The sequence below is a fragment of the Rhinolophus sinicus genome, chromosome 14, assembly GCF_057876585.1.
Source record: "Rhinolophus sinicus isolate RSI-liver-muscle chromosome 14, RSI-T2T, whole genome shotgun sequence".
NCBI classification, from domain to species: domain Eukaryota; kingdom Metazoa; phylum Chordata; class Mammalia; order Chiroptera; family Rhinolophidae; genus Rhinolophus; species Rhinolophus sinicus.
Window position 1 is genome coordinate 6,853,474 of NC_142514.1, and position 14,304 is coordinate 6,867,777.

The 14,304-nt window shown below is 41.6% G+C and overlaps 1 protein-coding gene across 18 annotated transcripts in view; it reads left to right on the top strand.

The window, feature by feature from the left end:
• Positions 1–14,304, top strand: part of KIF1B (kinesin family member 1B) — a 130,570-nt gene that overhangs the window by 87,743 nt on the left and 28,523 nt on the right. For 11 of the 18 annotated variants that reach the window (XM_074334070.2, XM_019746686.3, XM_074334066.2 and 8 more), the window contains 8 exons: positions 827–975; positions 2,298–2,476; positions 3,159–3,296; positions 4,455–4,703; positions 9,565–9,683; positions 11,103–11,188; positions 11,530–11,659; positions 11,841–12,003. In XM_074334070.2, the coding sequence (XP_074190171.2) occupies positions 827–975; positions 2,298–2,476; positions 3,159–3,296; positions 4,455–4,703; positions 9,565–9,683; positions 11,103–11,188; positions 11,530–11,659; positions 11,841–12,003 (1,213 nt within the window). The remainder of the gene's footprint in view (positions 1–826; positions 976–2,297; positions 2,477–3,158; positions 3,297–4,454; positions 4,704–9,564; positions 9,684–11,102; positions 11,189–11,529; positions 11,660–11,840; positions 12,004–14,304) is intronic. The other 7 variants (XM_019746689.3, XM_074334073.2, XM_074334072.2 and 4 more) reach the window with 1 other exon arrangement.

The window sequence follows — 14,304 nt, forward strand, 5'->3', positions numbered from 1 at the left end:
GTTGACCCTACCATTTATTCACATTTTACTGTGCCATTTTAAAGATGATTTTTAAAAGATGCTCAATGCTGAGGTGGGAGTGGGAGTGTATTCCTCAGAACACAAGATTTGTGAGCACATCTTTGTATAAATCTCTCGGCAGTTTACTTACACTGCCTAACGTGAAATTCATATATATGTTGCAAATAAGCACGGAGCTTAATCTTTAAGTTGTTCTATTTGCTGGTTTATGGTTTATGTCAGGGATTTTCTAGTGGACTTTGGAATATATCAATGTACATTAAATGTACCTGTCTTAATTCTTCCAGAATTTTGTAGCTGAATTAGAGCATTAATTGTTCATTATTGCCTTATAATACAGTATAAACATTTGCCACATTTAGCTTCTCTACCCCAACCTCTCAGTGGTTTCAAGGCTCCATATTAACTTTAAAGGAACTCTTAATTTATGTACTAAATTCTTTAGTTTTAAATATCGAGGTGAAATAAGATCTTTTTTTCCCTGTACTAGAAATAAAAAATAGATATAGATGACATTGTACAACAGGGTTTTTTCTTTATTATAACTCACACATTAGAGATGTATCTTTAAAAAAGAGGGAAGAGGAATCTACTGTTTTAAAATAAACAGGATCTTTAAAAATTTTCTGAAATGGATATACAGCTGTCATAATATTGACAGAATTTAGTAAGCTTCCCTAGAAATAAGAAAAACAAAAGCAGAGAAACTAGAAAGTCCCTTAACTTGAGACGAGATGGGTAGAGGAGGGATGCGATTTCTGCGCTTGGGCGGTCACCACTGAATCCACTCCGCTTGCCCTTTCAGCTCCTTGGACACAGCACGAATTTGAGCTGGCCCAGTGGGCCTTCCGGAAATGGAAGTCGCACCAGTTTACTTCTTTAAGGGACTTGCTCTGGGGCAATGCCGTTTACCTGAAGGAGGCCAATGCCATCAGTGTGGAATTAAAGAAGAAGGTACGGAGGGCGGAGGGCGTGCGAAGGTGATCCACCTGGCGGCCCAGCTGAGCTGGATGGGCTTCATGGTGCTTGTCTTGAATGAGCCTTCCCGTGGGTGAGCTCAGCTGGGGTTTGCTGTGAAACAGGTTTACGTTACATATGCCTTTTACGAAATATATGTACGTGCCTGGAAAATAGGTACTAATTGTGTATTTGTTAAATGAAATTTTTAAAATACCATGTTTTCTAGCATATTTTAGGACTAAGGAGACTATTCCTGACGAGAGCTAGAGAAGCATTAGTAGACATATGCTTCCCTAGGGTTCCTGAAAATCTCAATTCTTTCTAGTTTTCTACCATTAAGTTGGCACCTTGAAGTCCTGTGTGTCCCCTCCTCTTCTAGGGTCTGAGAGGCGGCTTTGTGTGACGGATGGGCATGTGTTTTCCAACCTCAGCTTTCCTAGTTGTGTTGACACGAGTGGCCCTGGGCCTCCATTCCCTCATCTACGATATGGGCTTGACAGCAGTGCCTGCCACCCAGGGAGGTTGTGAGGGCTGAAGGAGTGGATATTCTGTATGTCCCACTGTTGAACAGTCTCCTGACTACTAAGTCATAGAGCGGGGAAGGGCAGTATTGTGTAGTCGGTGAGAGCCAGATGGCCCGGCTTGGGGAAAATTCATTATCTTCTCCTAGGGCTGTATTCTAGTGTAAAACAGGGATAAGATTTCTTCTTCATTCATAATCTTGGCCACCCATCTCATTTTGTAATTACTTATTAATTACTCCTGTCTTCAAGTGGACTAAAGGAAGGCAGGGACTATGTCGTTTTCCTTACTGCTGTATGTAGCATTAAATTACTGTTTGTTGTGAAAATATAAGGTGGTAGTGAGGAATAAATGACGTGATGCACGCAAAGCATTTACTATACACAGTAAACACTTTTAAGAGTAGTAGTGAGCCTCTGAATTGAAAATTGAAAACTGTGACATACCCCCCCATTAGTGAGAGACTACATAGAGATGTATTCTTGCATCTTTTGAATAAGTTGTACAAAAGTCTTCTTTCAGTCAACCAAAATATATTGTGATTTTAGTTTGTGCAAAAACACTGTGCCAGGCTAGGAAAAAAAACTCTTTAAATAGTTTAATTTGAAATCAGGATAATTGTCTGTGATTAGTGTACAAGTCACCATTTTTTTCAGTTAATCACAAGCTGTTTGTTGAGCACATACTATATGTTTGACTTCTTTTCTATTGGGCTTGATGAGATCCCCTCCTTCTGAAGCTTACTTGCTGATAACAAAAAGGCCATTTGTTGATGGTGTATTCTTTCCATTTAGGTGCAGTTTCAGTTTGTTCTGCTGACTGACACATTGTACTCCCCTTTACCTCCTGAATTACTTCCCACTGAGATGGAAAAAACTCAGGAAGACAGGCCTTTCCCTCGGACGGTGGTGGCGGTAGAAGTCCAGGATCTGAAGAATGGCGCGACACATTATTGGTCTCTGGAGAAACTCAGGTATGAAAACGTTCGTAAAGCTAGTTGTTCTATTTAGGAAGTAATAAGAAATCGCTCAAGTGGCTTCCCTCAAACTCGCCTGTCTGTGATGTGACTGGTGCTTCCTGCTTTGTGCCTCTAAATGCTGTTGTTGGCCAGCGAAACTATTGTCCATCCGTTTACCTCTGCGCGGATGGATCCCACTCCGCAAATACCATTGCCATTTGTAGCTGGGATTCAATTTACCCTCCACAGACCCGCTTACATTTTAAACATTCCAGTTTCATGATAACCTATTCCTATCGTGGATCTAGTAATTACTCATCTTTTCTGTCCTGGATTTCAGGATGACCGGTAATAAACAGGGAAGTTATAACGTAGCTTCCTTTGCATAATATGATGACATATTTACCGCCATTTCAGTATATTTAAGATGTTATACACCATTGAACTACATTTCTCCTGTGACTCAGTAGAGGTTAGGTGGCCACTCTTGACTTTAGGTGGCTTATCTCTAGACTCAGACATTTTGGATACTGTTTTGGTTTCTGTACTTTTGGCCTTCATTCTTTTTAATATCATTAAATGTTGAGAGCAGCTCTTTTTTTTTTTTTCTTAAATCTCACATGGAAGATACTCCTAAAGTGAAATTTGAATGCAATCTTGTGCTATTAACCCAGTACACTTTATGTTTACTCTGTAGGCAGAGGCTGGATTTGATGCGAGAGATGTATGACAGGGCAGGTGAGATGGCCTCCAGTGCCCAAGATGAAAGCGAAACCACCATGACTGGCAGCGATCCGTTTTATGATCGGTTCCATTGGTTCAAACTTGTAGGAAGGTAAGTGATGATTTTATCGATGTCTTCTTTTTAAATGAATGATTTTATTTTAATTGTTTAAAACCTCAGTAGATTTTATAGGAAAAGAAAAGAAAATGAGTGTAAAAAAGCCCCATTTAAAATCTCGTCCACTCATACACAACAGCTCTGTCTTATGGTATATTTCCCTTCAGTTTTATTCAACATGCATATTTGTTTTAAGTCTCATGCTTTCAAAGTAATCAACAGTCTTCCCTGCCTCTCAACTCATTCACAAAATGTCTTACAGTTGAGCAAGGTAGATTTAAAAGAAAAAGAACCCATGTTTGTATCCTGCATAGTTTAGTGTCACCATATGACTTACAACTTACAGACTGCAACCTCTCTGATCTGAAATGTCCTCACTTTCTTTTAAAGCAATTCATCTCACTTTCATCTTTGCCAAGTATGAATTAATGGCACCCTTTGAGCCTCTTTTTTTGTATACATTACTTTCAACATTTAATGAAAATAAATGGTGCTTCTATGAGCGAAGTTCTGAGAGGTTTAGTATTTAAAAAGCAGAGAAATATAAGTGTTGAGCTTAATCATTTCATTATTTGAATTGTTTTTCAATTGCAAAAACTTTCTGAAAGTTTTAAAGGAACTGGGTAAAAAGGAAGAACTGAAGTCACCCTGTTTTGTAGATGATAAAGTCTTTTCCACTCCGCTCTGCTAGTGGAATGTTTTTAAAAGAGATGAATTGACCCATCACCCAAGCAAGGCACATACTTGCTTTGCCATAGACCATTTCATCCATTTGGTTGTCTGCTTCCAGATGACGTGGGCATTGGAATAAAACTTGTAACCTTACTATTTCACCTAATGTTGAGTGACTCCTCTGAGGCCTGACTGCTGATCTCTGTGCAACCTGGAGAATAGAAACATTTTACAGCATGTTATTTACCTGGGTTACACTACTCATGTATTTCCTTTGCTTTTCTTAGTCTAAGGATCAGTCCTTTTGTCCCTTTCGCCTGAACCAGATGATGTGTGCTTGTTTTATCCTTTTGCTTTCCACTTGCTTTTATTGTGTTGATTCCTCAGTGGATTCTGTGCTGCCGGCACCTAGAGCTTCCTGTTTAACCAACTATTCCTCTCTCCCTGGCTGTGTCACTCGGCGTCTCACCTGGTGTCTAGCTCCCCCATTTTCCATGGCTGTGTGAATGAGCGCCTTGCCGACCGCACACCCTCCCCCACTTTTTCCACGGCCGATTCCGACATCACTGAGCTGGCTGACGAGCAGCAAGATGAGATGGAGGATTTTGATGACGAGGCATTCGTGGATGACACCGGCTCTGACGCGGGGACGGAGGAGGGATCAGACCTCTTCAGTGACGGGCATGACCCGTTTTACGACCGATCCCCATGGTTCATTTTAGTGGGAAGGTTGGTGAGGTTATTGTGAGAAAGGCAAAAAGGGACCAGCTCTTGCTCTAAAGAGGCTCCTTGTGCAGTTTTGGATGATCTCGCTTTAGCCAGTTCAATTCATGACCCACTGTGCTGGCTGGAGAGAGCCCTGAGGCAGTGCTTGTGAGGTACTCCGTCTCCTTGGAGCAGCTGCAGCGATGTGTGCTCTCCAGTGATGTGTGAAGACTGCACTGAGCGCCCCTGGCCTTAACTTGCCCAGTAATGCTCTTCTGAAGGAGAAAACCCCAGAGGAGAAACTAATTAAAACAAAGAGTCAAAGGTTGCAGGGTCAAAGAATGTTACTGTGGCCTGTTGTTTCCTTTTCATAGGAATGTGAGTGAGGAAGCTTTGGGGAGAAACTGAGAAGAGCAGAGCAAGGCCAAGGTTAGGCTAAAGGATTCGCGGCACCAGCAGGAATCCAGAGGACAAAAGTGGAATCAGGAGGAGGGTCAGGTTGATTTTTTTGTTCAGTCTATGAATCCAAAAGAGAATCAGGAACACGAAGTTTCCTTTCTGTCTAAAATGGATGTCTGCCTTTGACCAGTTTCACTGAGCCTCTGTAGATCTTCAGCTTCTGCTGAAATTGTACCTGTGGGCTTTAGAATGATGAGCCTCCTACAATTATCTGTTGACAACGTCAACAATGAGTGTTTGTTCAGCAATGCATGAAACTGCTTTGTGTGAAGTTTGGTTCCCAAACGGGCATTGTCTCCAGCTCCGTCGGTCAGGGCGGCGGCACTCGCACGAGAGCACGTGCCCTAACACTGGTGTCCGTGTCCACATCCAGGCGTCATGCTGAAGTAATTTTAATTACAGATTCAGCAGTGCGGCACTCACTGGATTAACCAAAAAGCGGTCCAGGTTTTAAGGTATTAAATTTAACCTAAATGGTTCATTAGAACCACGTATTTTGGAGCCCTTTAAAAATATGAGAATTATGTCAGTGATAAATGGATAGACACCAATTATCTAAAAATTAAAGTGCACTGAGTCGCCTGACCCAGTAGAAACATGAGATTCTAAAACAGCTCATAGTATGGTCTTGGTTACCTGGTGAGAACTAAATAAATAATGTAGAAAATGATCACTGTTATGGAAAGGGGGAAAATAAAAGCTTTTTGATAGAAACGAAAGCCTCAGTTGTGACTGGGTTGTAATAGTCTCGGGGTTTACAGTGGCGAAGAGACATTCAGTTTTTCCACAAATAAACATAAAGGAATTATGTAACCACGAATATTGTTTTCTACTGGTGTATTGCCATCAGTAGATGCTTAGAATTTCAGAGAAGCTGATTTATATTAACATTGAGAAAAGGTAGTTCTGTGTACAAATAATGGGATGCTTTATTTTGTGGCTGTGTGTGACCTTCAGCACGTTTCCATCCTATTCTGAGATGGTCAGAAGGTAGAACCAGGCTGCTATCCATAAACTACTTGGTCCTGGTACCAGTTGCACAGCTTCTAACCCCGCTCACTTAAGTCCCGCGCTGTCGCACAGTGAGGGGTAGGTAGCATCCACGGCACAGTGGGAAGGACACTCACCTGATGTCAGGAGGACACACTGTCAGCAGATCCATTTGGTACCTTATGGTCCTAACTTAGGCCAGGCAACATAAACAGGCCTATTGGGTTCTCAAGTATAAAATGAATGAAGAGTTAGGTAGGAAAAAAAAAAAAAAGCCTCAAAGATATTTTTTATCTTTGAGATTCTATCATGCATACTGGCAAAATGAACATCCTGGTTAAGAGTTCTATACAGAAGCATTTTGAGTCAGCTGTATGGAACGCTTAAGGCAGAATCCCACTTAATGTGGAAATTTACTGGCTCAAGATACATGTATTATTTTCTCTCTAGTTTATTCATTTTTTCCATAGGATATTTAAGTGTAGGTATAAAGCAGGCCACTCTACTTTGATTTTCAAATAAAATATTTATGTAGCTATGTCTCAGGAATTGGCCCTTCCATTTATTTGGGTTCCCAGGGTCTGCAACTAGCTTTGCCTTGCAAGAAAGAGGTGGGAGGGGGAGGTGAAGCCATAGCTGTCAGTGAAGTGAAGCACAGCTCTGTATTTTCATTCTTGCCTCCTTTTCTCCTCTACAAACAAAACTAACATCACCTGGTTAGGTAGTGGTCATTGCACAGGTAAGAGGAATAACTTCTTTCCTGTTCTTGTGACTCCCGGGATTGGGTTTCCTTTGTGGGCATGTTATTGCAAATACAACTCACTCGTAAACGTTTCCAGTTTCTTGTGAAATTCCATTTATTAGTTTTGTTCCTTGGCTGCCTCTGGTGAAATTTTATATACAAATTAAAAGAGCTTGTCCCTTTAGCTATTCTCTTATGGCATGCTAGGATGTTACAAAGCATCCACCATAATTTGGGGCAAAATGTAAAATATTTCAGCTACTCTTCTGGGTTAAAAGGGGCAAAACTGGTTATTCTGTGGTGTAAGTACTGAACTCACATTCTCTCTGTACCTAGAACCACAATCATGCTGCTTTTTCTTTATGTTGACAACATTTGTTTCCCTTTTTGATGTAATTCCACAGACCTTTCTGCTAATGTATCCTTTATGTCTTTTCCTCGTTCATCCCTGTTCTCCTTCAGTCTGCTAGGTCAAGGTATAAGGCCTCTCAAGAATGCAGAGTAATTATTAAAATTCCAGTTCAAAAACTTCAAAGGAGTTTTTAAACAGCATTGATGCCTCTGCCACTGCCATATACTTACAGAATTGTCCTTTCTAAAAAGGGAAACCTATAAGAATACTTCTGTTTTCTTATATTTGGAATAGCCATTGCCATAAGCAGAAAGGAGATTTTTGTCTTACTGTGTGCTCAAACAGTACTTTATTGTAGTGTGTGTGTATGTGTGTGTTTTAAGTGTAGTTAAGAATCTAAACATGTTCTATATAGTTAATATCCATCATGAATATAACTTTGAAAAATTAGCCTAGCATAAAGTGGGGAGGCTTTGCTTCTCTATCCCTGGTGTAACTCATTTTTCTGGAAAACCTTCTACCTGTACTTAAAGTAGAGGACAAATCATTTTCCCGTTTACTTATGTACATGGATGTTCAGTCACTCACCAGTGGCCAACAAGACCAGACATGGTTCCTGCCCTTACGGGTTTACAGTCTGATGGGTGAGACACACAAATTAAATAATCACATAAGTAAATGTAAATCATAGCAATGATGGAAGCGTGTGTATTACTGAGATCATCTAACATTGGGGGGACCTGTCATGAGAGAGCGGTATTTGGAATAAGACCTGAAGATGTGAAATCAAAGGCATGAGGTGGGTGGGGTTGTAGAATTCAGAGAGGACTCCAGGCAGGGACGGACGTGTGTGATGTCTCTCTAATGGCCGAGGCATTGAAAGTGGGCAAGTCTGGCTGGAATGCCATTAAGAGGTGATGGTGATGTTGTATGTGTGCTGACTTTGGAAGTGAAATTATCCATTTGGTACCTTATGCCAAAACCTTAGTCTTTAAACTGTCACAGAGTTTGATGTTTGAGAGTCTTGTTGGTAATTTTTTGAGAAGACTTTTCATTTTTTCATTTTTATACAACAAAGCTTTAACCCCGTTTCTTGGCATTGCCCCCCCACACACACACACCTTTGAAGCAGACTGAAAGGGAAGTAGATATCATTTGATCTGATTTAATGTTCACTTGCAGTTATTTTTGTTATACTTTTCATTTATATTTCATTAATGTCTTAAAGTTTTAACATTTGTTTTTCTGTGGTGTATTTTGTCTATTTTTAGAACTGTTTTCATTACTTTGAGTTGAAATCCCATGAATCCACTCATCTTCATCGTCTCTTTGTTTTAAAGTTGATTTCAGAGCAGGAAAAGAAGCAGACAGGCCTATGTATCACATTTAGTTCTGTTTGACTTCTTGATGCAAATGTTTACTCTTGTCTTGTGTTCAAAGATCAGCATGTACTAAGTGGGAAGACAGCAGTAACAGTTGGACGTAGATTGTTTCCCATCCACTAATGGGAATGAACGTTGTTAAGCTTTGTGATCACCACTTTTTAATTGCTTTAAAAAAAAAAAAGCAATAGCTATAAAATAAGAAAAAAGTACAAATGTGATAGGACTTTGCAAGTTCCTTTGAAATAGAGAATATTAGGTCTGTAACTTAACCGTTTGTATATGCATTTCTGCATTAGGTTTTGGACCCTGGGAGCACACTCAGCTGTCGTCTTCTCCCTTTGCGTTTATCTTGATGCCCATCCAGAGCGCCCTCTAAGCTCGCTACTCAGAAACTTCTGGCTGCGTAGCTTCTCTGCCCGTATTCATCAGTTGCCCTGCCTAAAGATAATGGTTGTTTCTTAGAGTGAAAATAAAGACCCGTAATGCTGTGACTTGAAAGCTGTTTTAGAACTGTTAACTGTATTTCAGTCACATTCCCCTGCCTTTTTTGTCACCAGATTTCTGTTTTATCTGTTTGGAAAATGAAACAAACCTCTTTGTAATTCCTTACATTAAAAGGTTAAGCTCTTTATTGGGCTTCCTGTACCCCATCCTTAGCTATATTCGTAGAGCAGTTATCTTGAAAGTCTCCCTCCAATGGTTACTCTGCTACCTACAGTAGTAATTTTTATAGAGAGGAATTTGTTGTGAGCTGTTCTCTGTCATCTGCCTTACTAAGCATTTACATCTGGGCTGAAAGGTGACAACTGGAGGTGGTCTAAGAGTACAGACAGAGACGGGACCTTAAGACAGAACCTAGAAGCCAGCTTAGTTTCATGAAGGTCCTCTCGGGCAGTCTGGCGGGCAGCGTCTGTCTGTGGGATGCTCAGGTGTTTGTCTTCCGGTTGCTGTCTCTAGGGCATTCGTTTACCTGAGCAACCTGCTGTACCCAGTGCCCCTGATTCACAGGGTGGCCATCGTCAGTGAGAAGGGAGAAGTGCGGGGATTTCTGCGAGTGGCTGTACAGGCCATTGCAGGTAGGTGACTCTCTTCTGAAATGAGAGCTGTAGATTCCGCCTGGAGACAAAGCAGGCCAGTTCTGTATGGGCCACGCTGCAGTTCCACATGCAAACGGCCGTGTGTGTGTGTGTGTGTGTGTGTGTGTGTGTGTGTGTGTGTCTTGGAGAAACCCTTTCTCCCTAATACTGTTCCCAAATATTATATCAGGAATAGCTTCTGTTTAGTCTGGGCTCCTGCTATTGGGGAATAATGGGGTAAAGGGATTTCCTTTAACATGAAGAACAACTCTTGGATCAACTTTATAAGTCATTTGCATTGTAAATAATGTATCTGAACTGCGTTGGAAGTAACAGAGGATTTCCTGGGCTTTTTCTTGTCTAATTTTCTCTCAGGGCACTTTTAGACGTTTCTTTTTTTTTTTTTTTTCCCCTTCTTCCGCCTTCTCCCTCACCCCTGCACTCCGGTTCAAGCCGTAGTTTCTCAGTCTAGTTGTGTAGCCACAGCTCCCTGGCCCATGCTGGTGTTATGAGCCTTGTGCTCCCCACCAACTGAGACAGTTGGTCGCCAGCTCACAGCAGCTCTCGCCGGCTGCCGGCCGCTCACGCTGGCTGCCGGCCACTTACACTGGCCACCTGCCACTCCTGGCAGCACACGGTAGCCCACGGCAGCACACAGCAGCCCGTGGCAGCTCAGGGCGGCCTAGCTCCAGAGAGAGCCATTGTTCACAATCTTAGCTGTAGAGGGCACAACTCACTGACCCATGTGGGAATCGAACCGGTGACTTTGGCGTTAGGAGCACAGCGCTCCAACCACGTGAGCCATTGGGCCAGCCCACTTCTAGACATTTCTATCCTTGGGCTACTATTTTGGAATGCATGGATCAAGAATCTGACATTTCTCCATGGTCCAGCCTAAATTCTAAGGAAAGAACGTGGCCATTTCCTGTAATTTTTCTATTTTAATTTCCAAACGCTATGCTGTGTTTCGTGACCTTTCAGCTTTTCCTCACGGAAATCTGTGACATAGTCACAAGTGTTGAGTTTATGGGAAGTCTCCATAAGTGCAGACTAATATTTTCAAATATTTGTTGGGTATTATTGAATATAATCTTGTCACGTGAAGGGGTCAGTATTTTTGGATATGACATGTGAACAACATCAAGCATAAAACTGATTCTTTACTCACTAGTCTCATTTGAGCTAAGGAGGTTGGTAAGTTTACATGATTGGGTGGAAGCAGCCATGTGACTCTACTGCTTAGGTCTCATTCTTTCTTAATGCAAAAGGATTGTTCTTCATGTCTCCTCTTTGTGAAAGTTCTCAGAACCCCAAGGCTCCACAACTTTATAATTTACTTTATAACCCAGTAAGAGTCATTCCCCTCTGCCCCATATGTAATCTCGTTCGATCCTCACTTATTTATTTTTTTCTATTTAGCGGATGAGGAAGCTCCTGATTACGGCTCTGGAATCCGACAGTCAGGAACAGCTAAAATATCTTTTGATAACGAGTACTTCAATCAGGTGAGAAACCTTCTAGGAAGAGGAAAACCTTACGGAAGGAGAAAGAAGTAGACAGGTTTATAAGGAAGACATTCAGCCTGGAGAACAATTGTTCTCTCTAGAACTAAAAAGTATGGGTAATCATGGCGTGTTCTATAGAGTATGGGACCTGTGTGACGATTACGACAGTAAAGGTGAAGGACCAACATTTAATTTTATTTATTGCCTTTCCTCAGGCAGCTCTTAATCCACATAATTTTCCAGTCCCTATGATTTGTTAGGCAAATAAAAGTAAGGAAATGGGCGGGGGAAAGATGCTGTTATGCTACTTTATCATCTACCTCCTCCGGCCTTGTTTTCAGAGTGACTTTTCATCAGTTGCAATGACTCGTTCTGGTTTGTCCTTGGAAGAGCTGAGGATTGTGGAAGGGCAGGGTCAGAGTTCAGAGGTCATCACTCCTCCAGAAGAAATCCATCGAATGAATGACTTGGGTGTGTAAACAGAGTTTGCTATGATTGGGGACATTTTCAAAGAGGGAAAAATATTGACCACTGTCAAGGGAGATGGTCACTTTCTTCCACTAGGAGTGGAAAGAATGCCCTACTCTTTCCTCTTTGAAAGGTGGTCTGTGTGTGATTTGAACCCTGTGTATGTTCATTTGACCCTCTTTAGATTTGAAGTCCGGCACTTTGCTGGATGGGAAGATGGTAATGGAAGGCTTCTCCGAAGAGATTGGCCACCACCTGAAACTGGGCAGCGCCTTCACTTTCCGCGTCACAGTGCTGCAGGCCAGTGGGATCCTCCCAGAGTATGCGGATATCTTCTGTCAGTTCAAGTAAGCCGGCCCTTCTCCCTGCCGCCTAGCTGGCAGCCCAGCTGATGATGCACTCACTGTGCTGCTAGAGTGCTCTCCATTGGTGAGATACTGACGCTCTTGAGGGAGAAATGACCAGCTGAAATACTTTCTTCACTGGAGATGGGAGTAAGAACCCGAAATCTGTAAAGGAGTGAACCAGAGTTCATTGTGGGGAAGAGTGTGGCCACACATCCTGCTGGAAGGTTCTATTGTGGACTGTCCTCCTCTGCTAGGAATATAGGCTCTGATCCCAATAAGCCTGTTTATTAGTTGTTTTAATGCTCTTCATGCTGAAGGGTCTTACTAATAAATAACAAAGCAGTGAGTTATACAGTTACCAAGTTGCCCTTTTCGTGCTTGGGAAAAGGAAAATTTAAATAACATAAAGAACAGTAGTAATATTGTATATGAATTGAAAAAAAAAGCTAGTATGTAGAGAAGATGTGACAGTTTTCATTTCTCATCCACTCATAAGCTTTTTCTATCCTGTAACCCTCTTGAACTCTATGCTCTAGGTACTTTCTTCTCGCAACCTTTCTAGGAAAACTGTTTTTTTGAGACTTAAGTTCTAATACCTTCAAACATCAATATATCTTTGCAGTACTTGGAAAGGGCCACAGTACAAGAGAATGAAGTCCCATTCCTAAAGTCCAGTTTGCCACTGGTGCCACCAAAAGGCTGCTTTGGGGTTCTGCCATCCCTCTGCCTTATTATGTGTCATGCCCTTCCTAGGGGCCTTAATGCAGTTTATAAAGCATTGCTTTTATGTAGAGCTTAGCCAAGTCCTGAGTTAATGTGATTACTCCATAGCAGGCTACTAATACATTTGATGTAACACATAACTGTTGCAGTATTATCCACGTAGTATTGAATTTGCCTATTTAACGCATTTTCTCTAAATGTCTCAAATTTAGGGTGGGATGGAGCTAGCTAGATGAATTAGGTTTTTTGTTTTTTTTTAACTTTTACTGTTCTAGTCAGGTAACTGATGTAGTTTATGGAAGAAACCTACTTGGTTAATTGATATCTGAAGTGACAATGGTATGTTGACTTTTGTCCTAAAATCTCCTGAAAAGAGAGCAGCAAAGCTTCCACCTAGCGCTAGCCCTGGAGGAAAGGGCATGTCGGTTCATGTTGAAAAAAGACTCAAATTCTTTGGGGGGTTTTATAAACTCTCATCTGGCATGCACAGGGAAGACACAGCTGTAGAGCAGTGTGACTGATTCCATGTGTCACCGGTGTGGAACCCCAGGATATTTGCACCTGCTTCAAGCGGAGCATTGAAAGCGTGTAGATCAGAGATGAGCTGCTGCCCGTGGGGCCTCTGGTGGGTACAGTGTGTATAGTCTGGAGAGGGAAAAAATGGAAGAAGAAAAGCAGTAAGAAGAGAAGGAAGGGGAGAGGGGTAAGTAGAAGAATGAGGAAAAAGAAAATAGGAAAAGGTACATGAGGGTAGGGAACGCTGCAGTGCTGGTCGTAGGTGGCATCCGTGGTTTGGAACCCCGGCCAGCGTGGACAGGACAGGTGTCCTCAGACACAGGGAACACCTTTGGAAGACAGAGTTCATACTCCTGGTCTCTCTGCCCTTATTCAAAAAGTATTTTTCCCTTTTTTCTTGCGGGTGTGTGGGGTGCCTTTCTGATGGATATTTCTGTCTGGCAGCAAATCTTTGTATTGAGGATGCGTTAATCCTCTGCTTCTTTTCAACTCAGACTAATAATAGGGAGGGAGAGAGAACAATTAAAAGCTCACCATTTGCGAGAACAAATAAACATTTAACAAGTAATTCAGGAGTATCTGCTATATATATTTCAAGCCTTGTGGGAGATACTGTCTTCTGGGGACACAGGCTTATCAATACATTATTGCAAAACAGTGAAATCATTGCTATTGAAGAAAAACGGGTCCCTAGTGCTGTGGGAACACAGAACTGGGTAAGTCAGGACAGATTTTCTGTAGGAGGTGACATTTGCATCCCCTCGTAGCTGGTCTTAGACTTCTCAGCAGGTATGCCATCCACAGGTTCTAAAACTGCCTTCTACAAGCTTGAATCTGCCAGATCTTTCTACACAAAATGATTTCATAATTTTTATTCTCAATGGAAATCTACGAAACAACAGTTCACTAAATTCACTCTTCACATTCTTGCATATACATCGACATAGCTAAGTGATGGGGTCAGTTAATTTTTCAGTCATTTTTGAACTAACATCTAAAATGCTATCTGAGAGATATGGAAAATGTTTTGACAAAGAAATGTAGATAACTTGGCCCAATTAA